The sequence below is a fragment of the Falco peregrinus genome, chromosome Z (genome assembly GCF_023634155.1).
Source record: "Falco peregrinus isolate bFalPer1 chromosome Z, bFalPer1.pri, whole genome shotgun sequence".
Lineage (NCBI taxonomy): Eukaryota > Metazoa > Chordata > Aves > Falconiformes > Falconidae > Falco > Falco peregrinus.
The window spans coordinates 70,950,030-70,971,447 of record NC_073739.1 but is presented as its reverse complement, the minus strand read 5'-3'; the positions used below and the strand labels follow the sequence as shown (position 1 = coordinate 70,971,447).

Genomic DNA, 21,418 nt, shown 5'->3' with positions numbered 1-21,418 from the left:
ACCACAGAATAGGCCTTGCACTAGCTGTATAATGCAGCTACCTAGCTGTTAAGAGAACACTTCAAAGTGAAAAACTGACTTCTTAACTAAAAGACGCATTTCTGAAATCTACAGTCACCATATAAATGAGTGTTTCAAAATAAGCAAAATAAAAAAATCCAAAACCCAACAGTAACACACATATCCCTTTATGTTTACACTTTCCCTCCATTTCCTCTCTAAGCCATGCCATATGTGTGTGAAGAGCAGGTTTACCCACCTGTGTCCCCATCTTAGAACAAATCTTCTAGCTCCCCTCTCTGCTCAGCTTGTGGGGAAAGAGTAGAGGGTACAGGAGAGAATTGCTAAGATCCCAGATCTAAATAAAGTCTGTGCATAATGTTTGTGCAGTGCTCAGCACAATGTGATCTGGCATTTGTCTGGAGGTTGTAGATGCATACAGGAAACAATAATGGATAGGTCAAGTCCCTTTGCTCATTATCATTGATAGGCACTAGAAAGGCAAAAAGTTTGGAAAAATCCAGACCTTCCCCTTGGGGGAATGATGGGAGGAAGGAAAGCAAAGAGAACAATGCCAGACTTCCTGCTGAGGGACTGTTAGTCACTTATGAACTGGAATAGGACCCTGGAGCTCCCATCAGCTGGAGTCAAGAGCTTGGGTTGAACTTGTAAGATTTACACAAGACTCTGGGCTAGAGAAGGCCAGCTGAGACTTGAGCGCTCAGAAAGGCTATTCCTGTTCTGTACTGAGATATTATTAGAGGATGTTTGGGCAAGTGAAAAACAAAATCTCTTTCCCTCAGGGAGGTCTGCACTAAGCTCAGCTCTCAGCCCCTCTGCTTCAGGGACCCAAGCCTGTTCTGTTTTGCTAAGGAGAAACATCAGCAGCTACCTGACCGCTCTTGTTTAGAGGGCAATGCCTCATGAACTCTGCACTCCTGAACTCTGGTCACAATGTCACTTATAGGTGGGGGTTTTTTTTGTATAGAAATGATAGCTGGCAATGCAGGAGGAATAACAAGACACAGAAAAATCAAACATGTAGGTGGAAGAAGTGCAGCCAAGCTGTGGGACCCCAAGGACAAGCCTGGGCTGCCTGCAGAATTTACAGGAAAAAGGACAGTACAAATATCTGGACTGGGGGCAGGATCAAGATGTAAAAAGGATTTGAACTCATCCCTAGCACGTGATAAGTACTTGGCAGACTCAGAGCATGGGGAATTGAACATGTAGTTCTGATTAGTGAAAAACACACTGAAGATACAAGTTTTTGTAACACTTCTCAAAATTTTCATCTCACATTCACTTTGGAAAAGCTATTGTAATTGTGGAACAATTTTACGTTTCCTCTAATACAATGCTTTCCAAACAGCTTTAAATTTATCAAGGTTGTAAGACAGTCACCAAGAGATTTTTCATGTTTTTCCACATGTGAATCTCAACACTTATGTCATATATTCTACCGCTTTGGCCCATAACATCAAGATTCACTTCTTCCAACTATCATTTCCTTTTGGACTGAACCTGGTATGAAGATGTCCCTCATGAAAACTCTGAGCAAGGGCTAGGCAGATACACAGAGAAGTCTAAGTAAATGAGAGTATCTTCCAGTCCTTTAAAGACAGCAAGCAGATTTTGGCAGAATTGTTAGCACGAAACAACACTTTGCCAGAAACCCCACCATGGCCTGAGTTAACAGTGCCTGGAGGAGCACCACCCAAGGAAAATTGATGGGGAGATGCTGGGAAACAACAGCATCATAAATGCCATGGACAGTGACTGAGGAATAACTACGCTTTCATAAAATTTTGTAGTTTTCAACCAGGTATACAGCTGACTTACTTGGTAGTGTAGCAAAAGTCAGTTTGTCCATGTCTTCCTTTCAAAGAGACATCCCAAGTACAGATCATTTTACGTAAATTGTGTGTTACACATTTAAAATTCCAGGGATGCCCCAGAGAACCTGAAATCATATAAGAAATATGGTCACAAAATGAAGGTCAAAAATAACGAACTGTAAAACAATTGCTACTGTTCACATCTATAGCCATTCTTTTTACATTTCTATTGCTTGCATGCTGGCCAGTATTTTAAAATTGTTAAATGACTTGTGTGCCTCATTTCAGACAGCCACAGACTGCCAGATTTCAAGTGCCTGAAATCTGGGTTTATACTTGTGTGCAACAACACAGGCAGCTGCCTCTTTCCACAATAGCCATTCCTATCCTAGCCTAATAAGCAGACTTTGGGCCAATGGCAAAACCACAAGCTTTGACGATAAACTTAACGAGTTTTTTGCTCTTTTCCTTTGTCCCACATTGAGGGCAATTAATAACAGAAGGGCAATTACTGATAATGTGTGAAATTGTCACAGACAGCTGACATACACAGCAAGAAGGTCTGAATGCTGACATTTACACAACTGCATATGCAGACTATCACAGTTGCATTATGGAGAATTCAGCACCCAGTTTTGCACTGGTTTACAAGATGCCACTGGGTGCTAGAAAGCAGAGACCAAGCCTTGTACTACCTCCATGCCTAGGATGCTGTGGGACCACAGAGGTGATGGTTTTGGAACATACATATAGGAGGAAAGCAATGCAATTAAATGGTGTCAGTAGAGAAGCTACAAAGAAAAAGTAATCAGTGAGTTACATTGCAATAAACTCACCTATCTCTTGGCTATATATTAAGCTTCTTAAACATAAAATAGCTAGCGCTAAAAGGCAGCAGAGGCTTGAATTATTCCACATCCTTCTACTGTTGGTTTTCAAAACAGAAGCTTCAAGCAGGAACAAATGTCATCTTCCAACAAACTGGTCAGTTCTAAAATTAAAAACAAAAACAAACAAAAAAAACCCTTTAAAATTCCAGAGCTGGTACTCCACAAAGGCCACTTTTTGTTCCATCTACTTTTCATTTTCAGTGCTCCTCCTAGGCACAGCAACTCCTTTTTCTATGTTGTCTGGCAAGCAAGACGCTTGATGAAATGGCACATTCACAATGGGTCTTGTTCACCGTGAATAGAAACGTCCCCTGCTTCAGTTACAGGTTTAAGGGGGCAGGAGAGCCCACGTGTTTTCCTCCCCACTCTGCTCACTTTTCATATTGCTGCTACTCAAAGCTACAGGATATCCAAGACACTGCAGAACCAGATCTGATCACTCAGGATCACTGGCTCAAACCAGTGTTAAGTAATTATGTCTGGAGGAAAAAAAAAACAGAAAAACAGAAAGAAAAAAACAAAAGGCAGCCATTTCTCTAACAAAAGGTACTTGTTGCTGTAAACCTTAAGGTAAAAATTATCTAGACTACTACATTTAATGTGTTCTTTGAAGATTAAGGGGTTGCATGTTTTCCCAAGAGAAGTCCAACTGTTTGGTGGAAGCTGGGGAACACATTCAGGTCCACCCACACATCAGCCACCATCAGGTTTCGTTCTTAAAAAGAAAACTGCAGGAAAGCTCACCCTAAAGCCTAGCCAATCCTTCCCAAGTCCATTCTTTCCCTGCCACCTGAAAGCTCTGAGACTTGAGCAGCCTCCCAGAGACTGTAGCTCCCCTGTGGAAGGGGCCTTCTCCTGGTGACCAGCAGGAGCTGGGCCATTTTGCGTTAAGAACATAGCTGAGCCAGCCTCTCCTGCAGATCCCTTTTGTAAAACTTCCATTTTTTCCAGGCTACTTCTTCTAAAATTCTGAAGTAGAAAGGCTCCTGACCATGTCTTAGAAATCTCTTCCAAAGCTAGAGGTACCCCATTGTCAGAATATCAGACTTTGTCGAAAAGCCTCCGTAATTTTAAAAGAAACCTCTCTTCACTGAAGTCCTCTGTGCCACCAGGAGTGTGCTTCCTCATCCCTGCAATATGGCCATGTATTTTTAGTTACTTTTTTTTTTAAGGAGTTCTCCCTCAGGGTTACAGCTGGGAATGGCCAAAATGCTCTCCTGTCCCTCACCGTTCTGCACTGTGTGAGGAGAAACACATCGGCACTATGTCAAATAATCCAGAGCTGTTCACAAGGGGACATTTTGCTTCTTCATCCTGGTCTGCAATAACCAGGCTGAGGGAAAGGCCCAGAGAGCACAGCACCTGAGAGAGACCCTGCAGTAAAGGGCAGTTTTACATCTGGAAGGAAGAAACACCCTTAAAACTTAACAATTGTTTTGTTTCCACCATGTTCTCAAGCCATCTGACGACCTCGCTACAAACATACTGATTTAAGCTATACTACCCGCAGACATGTTCAGTTCTTCTTTTCTATATTCCTAAACTGTAATATCCATGCTGTACAACTTCTTAAAGGCCAAATAAAGAGTGAAATCTGACAAACCCATGCTCAGGTAAAGCTGAATCAAGAACCCACCAGCACATGAAATATAATAACCTCTGTGCCATAAGCCCCCTACTGCATTTTGGTGTCTCTCAGGGTCTTCATATCCTGTCTGTCCATGTTACTAATGAAAATACTGGATGTTACAACCAGGTTTAAACTTTGCTCACAAACCTCTAACTTAATCAAAAATGTGAAGACCATTCAGACAGGCCTGGGAGCTACATGAATAAAATGACTGATTTGTGACATACATGTAAATTACATCTGTTTGTTTATGAGTTTGTTATGAGTTTATGAGAAGTTCATTTCTGGTTTGCACAAAAGCTCAAAATCAAAATTTCAAGTTTTATATCTAAATCACTTGACAGTCCCCTATCAGCTAGTGGAAGCCCAGGAAAGAATGGAAAAGAAAAAGGGAAAGAACTGATGCCACTTGAAGGAGAGAAAACTGCCTTGTGAAGTTAATTAAATCCCAAAGCTCTCACTTTCTAAACTTATTATCTGTACAGGATTGTGCAAAACTTGTTTGGTCATGCCAGGTTTACAAGGCAGATTCAGCAACTATATGTATGTGTGTGTTTCAAGAAAATCTTTTGCTTTGCTGAACACTCTTTCAATACATAACTTACTGAGTAGTTCCCCTAGTGCAGAAGTTTTAAGAGTAACATCACAGCAGTGAATTACAAGAAATTTGAGTCATAACACATTTTTCTAACTCAAGTACAGTTTTAATTTCTGTTTCAGAGTCTTCATGTACTTTCATGCAGAGTATGATGAGTTTCTTGTAAACCACAATCTTTCCTAAGAAGCATAGACTGCCTGGTTCTTGTCTTCTCATACACATTTTACAGCTTGCTGAAAAGTTGGCCATTTGAAGCCTCATGTTGCATAATTAAATGCCATTAGTCAGGGGAAAAGAACCCCATTTATAGGCTTGTTTTAATTATAAAATTACAAAATAATTGAAATAATTTAAAAATAGGAATTTCACTTTCTTTGGATGAAAGCTGCCTTCCATCAGTTCAAGGCTAATTTGAACAAGGCATGGAGGTTTTTCCTTAACCTGGACAGAGATGGAAAGCATGTTATCTTCAAGGCAGATGTACTCTTAATATGGAAAGGACAATGCAAGAGTCAGAGATACTTATTTAGGACAAGAGAACTCTGAGGAAGAAAAAACCTTGACCAGGGCTGGCTGGAGTGCAACAGGAGCACTTGCTACTAGGTGTACATGCTTTACATTTTAAGTCTTTATTTTTACAAAGTGGTATGAAGGAGGCCAGCCTGTGCTCTCCACCAGGAAAAGCAGCTGCAGCTAAACCATTTGTTCACCTTGAAAAACATGCACATCCCATAAAATCTCATTTCCTTGGGCAATCTGTATGTGTCACTTCACTGGCACTATCATTAGTGCCCTCGATGTGCTACGCAACTCTCTCATACTCATTTCAAGCGCATTACTTTGTCCTATCTCCAGCTGACAAAGAACAATTTATCCTCTGCCTTGCAGCAACCTCTTACATAGAAGATGACCAATACCAGGTCTCTACTAGCTCCTCCCTTAAAAACTCTCGTTTTTTTCACCATTTCCGAGTCTCACTTTCCAGATTTCTGATCATTCCTGGAACAAGTATTTCCCCGTGGATCAAACTTGCTGTATCCTCAGCTTCAAAGTATTTCTGCCCCCTGCGGCCTGAGCATTATCAAGCACAACGAAGGAACTTTTCTAAGGCAAGCCTATGTGCAGGATGTGTTTACACAGCCCATGCCGTGTTTGCTTTCTCCCAACATTCAGACCTTGTTGACTCAATTTCAGTGTGTGATCCTGTCCCTGCTGTATAAAGCTGCCACGTAGCTGTTTATCTAGTACTTCAGACTGCAATTTCATCATCAAATGGACTGCAAACCTCCTGACTTAGCATGAGTATATTTACAGACCAAATTCATATCAAAGGCCTTGCCTGACAAGGTCTTTTTACTTTTGAAATTTTAAAATAAGGAAAAATCCTCCCATAAATCTATTCTAAGGAACAACATTGCGTGTGCATCCAAAAAGTGTTCACATGCAAATTAAGCAAAGGCATGGCAGGCTTCACCATGTAATTGCCAATATTTAAGAGCAGCTACTAAAAGCAGGATTTCACAGTAACTGTTGGAAGCTACAGACATGGAGATGCCCTGACTGCTGCTCAGGGCTTTACGTTGTGCAGAGGAACTACCCTTGGGCCTGTGGTGAGAACAAAGTCATTTTAACAAGCTTTTTTTATGTAGATAAGCTGAAAAAGAAACAATTAGATCCAGATTCTTCAACACTGAAGCCAGTGGATGGTGGCCCTTACTTAAGACAGCTCAATACCACCTTTGGACTTTTAGGTGACTTTTAAAGACGTTTTGATGCACACGGTGCACCTACTGGTGATCAGACAGGCAAGACAGGGGAAAGTACTCCAAGCCAGTAACGTGCGCCTGGGAAAATATCTGTGGACACCAGCCCTTCAAAACATTGTAAGCTGTGAATAAGGCTAAAGGTTCTGTGACAAGCTGAGAACATCAGGGCAGCACTGGCTGTTTGACGGGAACATGTTAAGACATTACCAGCCTTTTTAACCTTAACCTCTCAAAGGGAAAAACAGAAGATAACTGGTATCTCTGCTACTAACTGTGTTTCATATTATGTATTTAGCTGGTTCTGCATATCTGACCAAATGCTCTATTCTCTTCAGAGGGGAAAAAAAGTATTTTCTTAGCCAGTGGTATCAGATCATTTCTCTAAACACAGCAGTTCTCCAAAGCTCTGTTGTACTTATGAGTTTTCTGGTCTTTGAATGTATTTCATTGTCATGTGCTTGGAAACCACTCTGAAAACAAACAAACAAAACAGATAAAAAATCAAAAATCTTCTCGCCTGCTTTCTGCCTGCAGTCTGATCTACCAGTCACAACCCTCCAAATTTGGTTTTTAAAAGATCTGTGAATTGAGTGAGCATCAGTGGCCACACATTTATGGCTATGTTTGTGCTCCACAAGCAAATACCTAAACAGAAATGGTTACAGTCAGCTTATACAAAAGGATTAGGGAAACTGTAAGCTAAGAATACTAGATGAAACCATGACACCAGTATAAACTTATGTATTAAACATAATGGAAGAAATATTTGTCAATAAATTTTCTCATTACAATTTATTTGTTTTTTTCTCCACAATTAAACGTATCATCATAACCATTTACCACCAAATGGAACATTAAAATCTCTCAAGGAAAATTATTATACAGCACATCACCAAGAAATTGTACAGCCTGATGGCAGGCTGCATTTTTGGCCATACTGAACAGCCATCATCCCAAATACAGCCAGGTAGAAATGCCAGTGCTAAGTATGTGTCTAGATCAAAACCTTATTGTTAGAAGAAAAATTATTCTGCTTAGCAGGTGGAGAGCTCTCATTTTACTTGTCCCTGCCCAAAGATACTAATTTAACCTTCAAAGTGAAAGAAAACATGTCTACGTTCCAGAAAAAAAGGAAAATATCAAATTACACATCCTACAATTGCCAACAGAAAGCTTCCAAAAAAATTCCCCTATCTGAAAGGCCATGCCAGAAGTACACATTTCTGGGAAACCAAGCAAATTGCCAATACAGCTGACAGTAAAGACAATGAACACAGAAACAGAAGATGAACTGGCTTTCTTTAGAACAGCTTTGCTGATCCCACAGTCTTCAGTCATTGACTTTAAAGCTAGCTGAGTAATAAAAAAAAATGGAAGTAGAATTAATAATATTTATTTGAGGGGGTCTGGCTGTTTTTCAAGAGAGTACATTCTTCTACCTCCTTAAAAAAATTCCCAAAGTTGAGACAAAAATCTCTCTTTAGTAATCTAAATCCACGCTTTCCCTCTCTGTTTTATAACATGGCACCATTCCATGTTCAAAAAGATTCGCAGGACATGAATCACTAAAACCCGTTTATAAATGAAAGCTGAATCCCATTTGGGAATCTGGCTTTCCCCAGTTCCGAGGAATTAAAGATTCTGCTATTTCTCTTTTTGAAAGCTGATAAAATAATTCAAGTTGTCTATCTGCACCAAATGCACTCTCCCAACCTGCAGTGGAGAATAAAGGAGCAAAGACAGGGTGTTAAGATACTACACAGTAAATATGCAGGCATGCACAAGGCCAAATCTTCTGTCCTATGAGACAAACTTCGTTTTGTTGGGTTTTTTCCTGTCAAGCATCAGGAGAAAAATCCCCTCCTCACTGCTTCCTCTAGCTTCCAAACAGCAGCATCACCTCCAAGATGCTGAGAAGCCACCCCAGGTACGCTGCAGCCACCTCAGCCTGCTTTGGCTCCACAAAAGTGCAATGTCAGCACGCTACACACAGGCTCAACACAAGGATCAACACTTCAACAATTCACTTCCAAAGGTCCTGGCCACAAGCACCATCTACAAAGGCAAGTATTTTGGCAAGAAACATTACCAACAAGTGCCTCCCCAGCTGAGTAAACGTTTCACCTGGCTCATAATCTAAGGGTAATGTGCAGCTGCATCTGCTTTCCAGTATTTCGAGTTCTTCCTTTCCCCCGATCCTAGGACTATTAAACACTATGGGAATACAAATAAGCAAGTTGCAGACTGGGAGAGCTGGTGCGTACTTCCACGTAGTGATTAGCAGGAGAAGCACCCTCACTTGGCAAAGAGACAAGAGAAAACCCTTTGCATGGTATTTCCTGACCTGGGGAGGGGGATGCATGAAGACGACATACAGGGCAAGGATCAGAAAGGCCTGAAGTAATTTGCTTAAGAAATCCATGAACAAGCACCACAATTCAAGGGTGATTTTACAAAAGCATTTAGGACCTGTTGGATAGCACAACACACAGGCACACAAAAACTGAGACCCTTAGGACTTGCTTTGAGAAAGAAAGGAAAATATATAGAAGAAGCAGATATCAAGATAGTTTAATCATAGCAATGGAAATAATTTTGAGAATGATTTGGAAAGTAAAGTGGAAGATGCCTTCAGGTTACTGATGTCAAACAAAACCCACAAAACAAGAACGAGCCAGGTGGCTTATGAAGAGACGTAGGAAGAATATCCCTGCTGGGACAGCCAGGCTGGAAAGAAAAAAGAAGCACAGTGATACTGAAGAGGCAGGGCAGTCAGGCAGAGCAGTGGACTGAAAGAAAGGGCAGAACAAAGCAAAGAGACTGCAGGAATCGATGATTTATTTTTACCACAATTAAAACTGAACTTATTAGATGACATTTTTGTTTTTTCAAGCTAAATACACATTATGCACGCTTTGCCTTTTGTTCTCACTGAATTATGCCTGTTTTCAATTAAACTGTATGCTAATTTGGAAACTGTTAGTCCTACTGGCGTCATTCTCCACACATTGCCCAGCATACACCATACATGAGTGGTCCCCAAGCCAGACATTGCATTTGATGTTCTTAGCGTGAGGTTTCCAGAAAAACGACGCTTTGAACAGAAAATTGTGTGTCTGACTCCTGAGTTTGGAAATCCTTGCCCATGTCAATTAGCCACTGAGTTCATGGTTAAATACAAGCACATCCATCCCTACTAGGAACACAGCACTGCACTCCAGATGGTAACAACAGAAAACAAACGCTTCTGAGAAAAGCAGTGAATCCTAATACTACCAAAAATAGACTAAATATGTTTTGGGACATCTGCAAGGCTGTTCACGATTTACTGTTGTTACATATCAGGCAAATGGTATTATAGATTACCCCCTAAGCCTTATTAGACGTCAGAGAAGGCACACTAGAGAGGCCCGGACTGCAGTCCAGTAAAAGTTGACTTTACTCTGCAGCGATTTCCTCAGTGGGATCTCTCCATCCAGCTGCAGAGTTTTGTCAAGATTGTAAGGACATAGTATGCTGAGAACTCACCTCCTCATTCTGAGGGAACTGAACCTGGGCAGCATGTTCAAAGGTTACCGCAGGGGTAAGAGGACAGACCAAGCATTATCAGATAAGCCCAACTTCCTTAGGAAGTCAGCTCAAATTAACAAGCACAGCTTCTCCCACAGAGGTGCAGATGGAAAACACCTAATCATCTGAACAAAGCAAAGGGGTGAAGGTTAAGGGACGCCACTGGCCAAAAGTGAAATGTTCATATTCTAGGATATTGTGCTGCACAGGACAAGGAAATGGCTCCAAGTCATTTACACACCCGTATATTAACCCATTCAAAATTTTTTTTTTGATGCTTACTACAACTGGCAAATTACTACTGCAGTAAGGTGAAGGATTCAGCTTATGTGTTTGCATAAATCTGACACAGCTACACACATTTCCTGATATGCTTGAATTCAGTGATCTCACGGTCGACACACTTCCTTGAATTCTTGTGCTTTGCAATGCAGCATGGAACAAGTACATAGAGCAAAGGCACACAAGTCCGATTACTTCGCACATATAAAAAAACCCTATTATCATACAGGTACAATGCACAGAAACAAATGTACCCATTTTTTGCAGTTTATAAACCTAGAATCAAATTAAAATACACAGAGAAGGTTTCCCACTTTGCCAGTGCTTGCCGTCTTTTACTGACACATAACTGAAATAAAACACAAGCCAAATATTCCAAAGCATATTCCATTTTTTAGGGGGTACTGTTCATCTCTGTGTAGTTCTCAAGACAGTGTATCTTCTGAGGAAACCATTTGCCCACATTGTCAATTGCACTTTACTCATGCTGGTTCAAGGGCTAGACCATGTCACTCAGACTTACAAAGAGGGCTGCGGGAAAAAAATTGCTGTTCCCTAGAAAAATCATGTTATCTACATAATTCTGTCCCTGCCAGTTCTCTCCAGATCACGCATCCTTATGAACTAATAAACATTAAATAAGTTGACCTTATTAATGAAGGAGTTTATTTTCCTTAATTTGGTAATGTCTAAAAACTTACTTTGAACTGCATGACCTTTAATATTCTTTCCATCACAGGAAAAGCCTAATTGGTTTTATAAGAGAACACTGATAATTACTGAAACAATGCCAAGTGTCTTTTATTTAAACCACTGGCAATGACCTGAGGGTTGGAATCCTTCCCTGTTTACAATGAAACCTGTGGTATTCAAATTATTTTTAAGGTACAATGAACTGAATCCAAAGAAAGTCTGACTTCATGTGTACAAACAGCATATAAATAGATCAAATGCTGAAATGTGGCTTTCACAATAAATAATATATTGAGAATAATGAGCAATAGTTATGCAATATCCTTTTAGAGTGAATGTAAGGAATGAGAGTCACTTACGAGAAACAAATTGTTTAGTAATCGAGGGAATGGCCAACTCCTGAAACTATATATCTATATTTTCTCATAAATTCCCATTGTATTAATCTTTCTTGATACTGTAAAAGCTTTCATGCACCGCTATATTTTCACTCTTTGTAAGTACCAGACATGTCACATGAAGACATACTGCAGCATGTTATGATGTGTAGCCTACCCTTCCACCGGGGTGAGCAAATGCTTTCCTTGGTGCTTCACTCCCAAGTGGGTACTCAAGCCCCGCCACTCCCCTTCCAACCTCTCCGAAGAAGGAAGGTTTGCAATGTAGTACGACATTATCAGAACAAATCTGCCCATGCATAATTACATAGCAGTTAGCATTTATTTCTTTCATATACTGTTTTCATTATACCTTATTTGCCTCCAGCCTTTCGTTTATGCATATACATCCGTATCCTCCTCATAAGGCAGCAAAGTGCAGGAATAATCTTAAGTACTCAGAAATACAAATATTGACTTCTACAGTTGATAATGCACCAGAGCTGGTCTCTTTCCTAATTAACTTCAACAGACCCAAGAGAGACCACTGCCAGACTATAAAGAAAAATACTAACTCTTGCATTTGTGCATGCATGTAACACAGACACAGCTACTGGAAACTGACATTCTCCCACATGCACACCTGGTCACGGTACCGGCACCCGCTTATGCTCTTGCTGCTCACAGCCTTCATTGGAGCCATGAACCCAAAAGACATGCAGGCACAACTAATCCAGTTGTCTGAAGCTAATACCACTTACTCCTCCTTGTCTGCTTTGCTCCTCTCACAAAGGTTTCCAGGTCTCTGCAAGGGACCTCGGGTCCACTTGTGGATCAACTCTCACAGCAGCACAGCTAGCAACCCAGTGCCTCAACATAAACTGATTCATCCATATTATCCTTTCTATCCCTCTAATAGACTTTGACACCTTCAAAATACAGACAGCCTCAGCTTAGTTTTAGTGTACTCCTCCTTGTTATCCCCAGCTCTACAGTCATGCGTCACTTCCTTAATTGTATTGCCCTAACTGAAATAAATCACTTACTGCAATGCCAAAGGCACAAGATATAGTTGGATTACAATGAAATTAACACCTGACTTTCCATTTGAAATAATTTAGGCTGAATATTCAGATTAGGCAGAACATTGTTTTAAAACAAAACATATAAGAAAGTTCATATTCTGTTTCCAGTTTCTGCTAAATTACTTCAAATCCGATTCAAATAGACTGAAATCTCTCAGCCCACAATACTGAAAAAGATTCAGAATACTCCAAATGAGAAGTTTACATCTTGTCTGATGGCTGATTCTATCTTAGAAAGTTTCTAGATTTTGCTTGATGTAAATAAACTAGCAGCTCTATAGCTATTTCATGGAAGGTCTTAGAATGGAAAATACTGCATACAGTACTTTTCAGAGGGATCAAACACCCGAGCAAACTCTGCACCATTAAAATAACGCTCAGCAAAAGGAACAAAGCAATGAAAAGCTGAATATTTTTAAACAATATGCAAGATGGATAGGACCCATATGTATAATTAATTTTTGTTGCTGTAAAATAAAGCAATGCTTTTCTGTCATTCCTTTTAGAACTTGGAAAAAGCAGTGAATTGAGTCCCTGTAAATAACCCACCACTAAGTGCTGAGCCAGCAGTGTCTGTAAGGCTAATGATGCCGCACCTCATTTAAAACTGAAAGCAGCTCATAGAAAATTGAGACTTCTACTAATAGGACGTAGAGTGAGTCAGTTCCACAAGTTTCTCCTGACCTGATTCACACTTAGAGTTAAGAATACAAAGCAGAAATTTTCAAAGCCACAACTAAACTTAATCTCACATCTTCACATCATTTTCACATGACCATCACTACATCATTGCTAACTTACATCTGCCTCTTCCCCCTCAATACTTCCTTAAAAGCCAGATTCTTCTCATAAAGATTTCTTTTTTTCTTTCTCTTCTCAAAGATGACTATAAAAAGGGGCTACGGAGAGGGAAAAACAATGCTGGATTTTACACACACAACTCCTTCCAACTTTGCTATCTCTGTTTAACAGGGCTCTTCCTTCCTGCTATTATTAGTAAATCTCATGGTTTACATCTTTCAGTATTGAGCGGGCAGATGATGCACAAAAGAAGAAGGGCTTCTTACTCACTAGCTTCTGTCACCAATAAATCCTGTATTCCTTTGGAAGGTTGTTCATCACATTTTTCATGCATTGTTGCTGATATGTTTAACTTTTTTGTTTCACAAATCAGCAATGAAGCAGCCATTGTTTCCAAAGTGCTGAGCAAGGCCAACTGTGGGAACAAGAGACGTGCGACAATTCTCAATGGTCTCTCTGGTGGCTGCACATTGAGGTGCCCAGGCACAGGGAGAGAAGACAGGGGCAAAGGGAAACCTAACTGCAGAGAAGAGAGAGTTGATTGGACAACTAACATTTTGCTGTAGTTATACGAATGACACGTTCTGCTTCAGTTTATTTTTAGCTTCTATTCCAGTATTTTCTTCCTTAGGAAAATTTCTGTTCTTTATGCATTTAATCAGGTCTACCCAGATACACAGTGCGTGCATGACTCACAAGGCCAAGCATCATTCTTTTAAGCTTACCTGTCTAAATCCAGAGACCAGAAAAACCTCTAATGTAAATTTCATGGTATGAAACACCAATGCCTCACTTTTTCTTCCTTTTGTGTAATGCTATTCTACAAAAACTTGTGCCGATCTCACTGCAAAGCAAATCATTAGAAGCCACATAGCATTTAAATGTAATACCACCTCAAACATCTTTGGAGAGTACTCCACTTTCCACATTTCTGCATTTTTCCATATTAAAGAGCTATATACTGGATCCATACAAGATCATAAATGCTAAACATATTTAGATGACAATGCGTATGCCTCAGGAACATCAATATATGACTTTAGAATAATAAATACAGAAAGTCTTTGTGAGCTACACTAGAAGAGATTAAAAAGATCAGAGGTACATACACATATTAGGAATACAAGTGACAAGTGGGGTTTTTTTCCAAATAAGAAAATTTAAAATAATTTAAAAAATCTGCTATCATTAAAGATGTAAAAATTAATGCACATTACTTCAAAAGATGAGATCAGCTGGAGGCAATTATTACCAGTACTTGTAAAATTCTTTAAAAAGTGATCAGTTCCTTAAATATCTGGGTTTAGACTGCAGCATCTCATACACCTTAATTCTCAAGTCCCATGAAACAAGCAGCTAAATGCTACCAAGAGATCACCTGTACCCTCTGATGAGAAAGCATTTCAAAGCCATGGAGTGCTGCTCATGACTAACTGCTGATTTATGTAAGATAATAAGCCTCAGTAACCACATACATACACACATTGCTCCTGAATTTGCAAACGTGTAAGTATATGACTAATTTTATCGTATGAATAAAGGTATGCATAAAGTTACATTTGCACCATTGGCAGGACCGCCGCTGCAGGAGCCTTGACAGGCTCAGTCCTTAGTCTTCCATACAGGAGAGCTGAATGCTGAACTGGGCAGTCACATCAGGTACCTGAAGTAAAAGATTCATACATAATCCATTGTGAAGAATGCTACGCTAGAGGATCACTCATCTGGAATTATAAACATACTTTCTGTCTTTAAGGGCGTACAGAGGAAAATTAACAGTTTTGCCAAAAACCTGTTAGTGACCTAATTCTATGGGCAGCTGTTGTAATGCTGAGCGCTTGCTCCCGTTTCTGTCTGCAGGGATCACTGTCCAAACTCCAACCCAGAGTTACCTACTGGTTAGCAGGCACTCATACAGCAGGGCAAAAGGATAATAGGCAAGAATCTAACATTTTCCAGGATAAATTCTCCACATACTAACACCAGCTGCACCACTCATTAATTGAAACATGGGGAAGCAAACAGAAAACATTCCATTTTCAAGGTATCAGCTGTCACAGCTCAAGCAAATAAATACATAAAAGTCACTGAAAATAAAAAATCCTTGCAACTTAACACAGATAAAGCTACCTTACAAAAGCACTCAATCCAACAGCACAAGAGAAAAACAAGCCATTCATTAGCAGCGGAAATGGTTTAATCCAGTACAAAGTCGATTTGTACACATGATCAAACTTGGAGCAGTTTGGGTTTGAGAGATTGTCTGTTGCTGCAAAGCCTAAAACAATGCAACTATTTAGTTCAACGAGGTTACTTGATCACAGTTCTCAATTACCTACACAGAGAAAGGATTTAAACACAAACAACAATACATGAGATATGAAAGTCAATGCCATATAGTAGACCTCCACCAAAAAGTGCACATTGTGAGAAGTAATGCTAATTAAGTGCTGGCAAAGCTCTTCAAGGATGGGATGAACAGACTGAAATAAAAAATAAAATTGTACACACAACTAAAAATATTCTAAATATGGGCTCAATACAAGTCTTCCCATATTAAAGTCTTCGGTTCACACTACACCAATGTCAGGCTAGATTAGCATAAATCTTGCATAGATTTCATGCTAGTAAGCATTTTAATGGTGAAAGAAGACAATGTTCAAGGGACGAGCCACAGATTTTGAGGTAAGATAATAAGGGTCACACGACGGCTTGCTGGATTTACATCCAGACTGATCCTGTCATTTGAAACATAAGGCAACATTTGGTCAAAAATATCTTCTTCCAAAAATTTCCTAGCATTGTGAAAAAGAAACAGGCTGATCACATTTGATTTGGAGGAGCAGACTGTTCTATATTGGGAATCGTGACAATGCTATTCTAGCAGATGAATTATGAGTTACGTGCCTGGAGATCTGTACACTAAAGACTTCTCATAGCCATGACCTTTGGAAGACTGTGGAGCAGGGGGAAGGAGGGGAAAAGGAAGAGGAACAGGTAGACTCTAGGGAACAGATATTATTATCCTTAGAACCAGCAGGTTTCTATGCTAGCAGAAGTAAGAGTTTGACATTCACGTCCACCTCACACACAGTATTCCAGTGCTTGCTGCACATAACTCAAGACAACGCTGAAGTCTACAATATAAATAAATCACATTTTTGTTTTCTTTTTTCTCTCTCCTCCTCCTCTATCTGTGCCTAGAATTGAACATTAAAAGCTTCTCTCCTTGGTTTTAGCTCCAGAGTAGCTGTAAAACCTCAGAGGTCAAACATCTCTTTTGCCGCAAGTGCTGAACTTGATCCAAAACATGAAATATTGTGAAAATTAGCTGTAGTCGGAATACTTATAACATACATTCACCTTTGGGCTTCAGAGTCTGCAGAAGCCCCACCTATAATACTGACCACTATAATTTTCTTCTGAAGTTCGTTTGATTTAAGCAGCATTTTTGCCCTGCAGTAATATTAAGACCAATTATTTGAGAAAGATATTTTGAAGCTCTGTCCTCACTGATTTTATAGTTAAGAGAGGCCATTAGATCACCCAGTTCAAGAAGGGCAAATCCATAGTCAGCCATACAAACAGGGTTACATCACATGATGTGCAGCACTGCTATCTTGGTGCAAGAACTTCTGGGTGACCACGTGAAGTCCTGTTTGGAAAGAAGAAGGGCTGCCAGGCTACGGCAGGTACCACCAGACAGCCCCAAAGGGCAACTACGTGCCCAGGGCAGCCCCATGATGAGCCATGCCTCGTGTACCACTTGTCCAAATCTCTCTCTTCTCTGGGCTCTCTAAGACATGTGGGACGTGATCTGCAACTCTCAAACTTGCTAATAATTTGAAATGCAGCTTATTAAGTTACAGAAAGCATGAGTATCAGAGATGCTCAAACCACTGTGGTGGACTGCAATGTGGAAGTATCCTCACTCCTTGCCTACACGCTGCAGACAGACTCACCTTTATAATGTTTGGGACCAACGTGTCCCAGTGTGGACCAGACCACTTTGCAGCAGGGGGTTCACGTCATCACCTCACTCCAAACCAACTCTTTCTGTGCTTCTACATTCAAAGTAATGAAATAAAGTAGTTTGTAAAGCTTTAGGCTGAAATGTGTGGCAAGCCCAAGGGCACAAAATGGTGGGTATTTGAGGGCATAAAGCCATCTGGGATAGAGCTGGCTTGTCCTGCTCACCATGCTAGCCAAGCTTGCCATAGATTACATCCACAGATCCAGAATAAATATTTAACCATGCTGTCTACTCAACTAAGCTTGCACTTCCTCTTGGAGGGAAGTAACTGATTTATTCAGGGAGCAGAACTAGTTTAGATGGATGGCTGAGGCGCAGAAGCAAAACACGGACATTTCTGAACCAGCTCGACAGTGTAAACCACCTTCAAACACCCTTCTTACTTGTAAGAAGTTTGTTTTATTATGTTTTATTATACCTTTATTATACCAAAAATAATGTTTTATTATACCTTTAAGCAACTTGTGCAATAATGACAAAAACTATGCAAGCATAAGAAGCATTCCAGCATACTTTTCCGACAGTGTTTATCACCTAAAGAAATCATACAAATACTTTGCTTTATTTAAATTTCATGATTATGTGCTACAAACTACCAGGCTACCTTGATACAAAGCTATCAGAGTTCAGTCAATATTACAAAGCTATTACCAATGCAGCTATAGGTACACAGCAAGCGCAAATATGTATGTCTATTTTAGGAATATATGTATATTCCAAAATACAGTGTTTTTGACTGATGATCAAAATGCAGTAAGCTATACAGGCAGAGAACACTGGTATAATGTTGCTCATCAATACAGCAGCATCCAAAAACAATCAAAAACCCGCAATAATTCCCTAACCAATGTTATTGTCTCGGTAAAACCATTTGGCTGGCAAGGAAAATGCTGCAGCATAAAAGCATCCCCAAGAAAGTGCTGCTTTATCTACTTAAGACCTGAGGAAATTTCAGGGCACTGAGGCCGGCTTTTTGGTTATGCAGAAAGCTGCCCCTGAATTGCTGGTTTTACAGGTGAGAAAGGAGACCCTGCTCCCTGACAGGTATGCCCAGGAGAGGGGGAAGACATCCATCTCTCAAGTGCTCCCCTAACACGCAACACAGGCTGCCCATCCTCTGCTGTGGGCTGTGCTGCGGGTCTGGTTTTTGGCAGGGTAGGAAGCGAGGCAGAAGGAGCAGGGAATTGCTACAGTGCTGTCCTTGTTTCCATGACATGTGCTTTGAGAACTTGTGCTCCCTGAAGTAAAAGGCATAATTTGGACTCAACAGCTGACAACTCAGCAGTTCTCTGCCTGTGGGATAAGGGAAAGCTGCTTCTGTTGTAGCAACAGTCTTTGACCTCACTCCAATGCCCGCTCCAGACCGTGCAGTGAAAGGAAGGGAGACATATGCCCTTCAAAACCTTACACCCTGACCAACAGTCATACCAATGGGTTAGAAATTATTTTTAGGTTAAGCACTTTCTGCTTGCAGTGAAACCTGCTACTAGGAGTGATTCCAAGAGGCAGCAGCAGGGAAAGGCAGACAGCAGCAAAGTGGCAAAAGCCCCTGCTGAGAGTTTCTGGTGCTTGCAGGAAGCACAAGGACCATCTAGATGCACAGCAGGAGGGCTCACACAGTCTGCAGATTTAGGGATTGCAAATTTTCATGTGGAGGGAGGACAGCAATGATCGGCAAAAAAACTGATGGTGCATATGAAAAACAGTCCCTGAATATTCTTCTCAGTGTCAGATCTGAACATCCAGATACCATTATTCAAATTACCATCTGCTAGTTTATAGCCAGTAAGGCAGGCAGGCAAAGAACACGGGAACCTCTGTGTTCGCTCATGATCAGTATCCTAGCTGCCCCTACACCCCCTCAAAGGCAGGTAAGAAAACAGCTCTGGCCATCCAGGAATTTATATGGCCCCCACCACCACTGTGCTAATGACTCTGGAACCAGAGATCCACAAGATTCTGAAAAATGAACCCTGAAGACATTTAAGCACTTATAAAAACTGTACTTTTGATGCTTAAAACTAAAAGAAACATGTTCCAAAATCCCATTTAACTGCAGCTAAGTATTGGGGGGGCGGGGGAGGGAAAAAGAGAGGTGATGATAAATTTTGTATGCATCAGCATGCACAGGTGCACAGTCTCATCTCTGACAGGGCCACAACACCTGCCTGATGCTTAGACACTCAAGATTCACGAGGCAATTATTCCCTGCCTGTGTCTGCTGATAAAATGTGTGCAGAACCACAGAATCAGGTTCCTCAGAAAAAGCAGAAGCCATTGCTTTTATTTAGACACACAAAACAAAAGCAGCAGTGGTGCTCCTTTTCAAAGGCAGCGCTGCCACCGCAGCACTTGCTGGGACATGGGAAACACCTCCAGCCACCCCAGAGACTACTCAAAAGTAACAGATGAGTCAGGATAGAGACCTTTCCAGACTTTTGTAGGTGGCATTTCTCTCCACGGCTTAAGTAACCACTGACTTGGAGCAGGACTTCATGTCCTTGTGAGAGGGCACTCGCTAGAAGCGAGAGACCATGGGCTCCAGGTCCTGCTCCCAAGGATTATTTATATCTTTTATATTAAACTGCTCATGGAATGAAATACATCAACCAGCTTTGGGGCATACAGCACAATCACCTTTCAAGCACTATGTAGAAGTAACTTATTATTCTTGGTTTTAGACAGAACTTTTATGCCTAACTGTCAGAAAGGAGTCATAACTAAATATCAGGGGGAAAGTTGCACCAAAACGTGAATTATTTCAACTAATTCTAGCTAGTTATGGTAACAGGACTAAAATCTACTTACATGCCTGTTGTCCATGTTTCCCTGCATGAGAATCAACATCTAAATCAGAGCAAGAGGATCCCCTCTCAAAGAGCCACCAGTATCTTGCTTGAGTCCTTTTACCTATGCGAGTATCTTTAAACCTCCTTCATCAGACCTTTTCTTCTACTGCTAATGAACATCCCCTTACCTGAATCATCTCTGTATTTCAACGTCAGTCTGAACCTAAGATGCCAGTGTTTCCATTGCAACTGTGTCCCAGGTCAGTATGTACTATTGAAAATGGAACAAAACTAACTCCAAGAAGTTTCCCGATTTCTTGTTTTCTCTTCCATTATTTAAAAGCTGCCTTTCAACAGCTCAAATAAGCTCATTACAAGATAATATAAACTATCATTTAAAACTGTATCAGATCATTTTTGATTTCATCCAACAAACGTACCATCACAACAGGAATTGCTGGATTTAGCATCCTCTGCATACCTCTGAGCTCTGGCACACAGTGTTAAGTGGGAAAGAACTTAATTTACCTGGTCCCATCATCTATTGGGTCATCTGCAGAAAAACACAATCCATCTGGAACAGCTTTGTGATGCAACGTACTCTGCAAGATAGAGTCAGTATTTATAAACATCCAGATTGTTTAAGACTGCCAGACACTTTCTTTGTGAGGTACCATTTTCTCTTTCAAGTGGAATTCTTCCTAAGATTCTGATTTTAAATACATCTTCTCACATCACATCTCAAGGCAAAAAACTTGGTGCCAGTAACTTGCTGCCAGTTGGATTAAACAACCTAATATCCATGCCCTAAGAGAGCTGTTTCTAATAGATTTACAGATTCTGTTCCAGCACTACCTACGCCTATCAATACATCCAGATTTTTTTGGAATGTTCACTAAAGCCCTGAGCTGACCGATGTTGAAACAGATGTGACATTATAGCCATACTTCATAACCTACCATGCACCTGAAAATTAAAGCTGCATGAATTCCCTCCTAAAGTAGCAGCAGCAGCTTTGCCACCTGTGAAAGTAAGTTTCTCTCTTTCTTGGACAGCATTTCCACGC

General features: G+C 40.6%; 1 protein-coding gene across 9 annotated transcripts in view; it reads right to left on the bottom strand.

The window, feature by feature from the left end:
- Window positions 1-21,418, bottom strand: part of LIFR (LIF receptor subunit alpha) — a 54,551-nt gene that overhangs the window by 30,776 nt on the left and 2,357 nt on the right. For 3 of the 9 annotated variants that reach the window (XM_055790715.1, XM_027792087.2, XM_027792089.2), the window contains exons 2-3: window positions 2,675-2,829; window positions 1,843-1,963 (exon numbers count right to left, since the gene is read on the bottom strand). In XM_055790715.1, the coding sequence (XP_055646690.1) occupies window positions 1,843-1,963; window positions 2,675-2,756 (203 nt within the window). In that variant the 5' untranslated portion in view covers window positions 2,757-2,829. Of the gene's footprint in view, window positions 1-1,842; window positions 1,964-2,674; window positions 2,830-13,800; window positions 13,820-14,255; window positions 14,375-15,087; window positions 15,194-20,371; window positions 20,408-20,880; window positions 20,955-21,418 lie in introns of those variants that run through there. The other 6 variants (XM_055790719.1, XM_027792086.2, XM_055790716.1 and 3 more) reach the window with 5 other exon arrangements.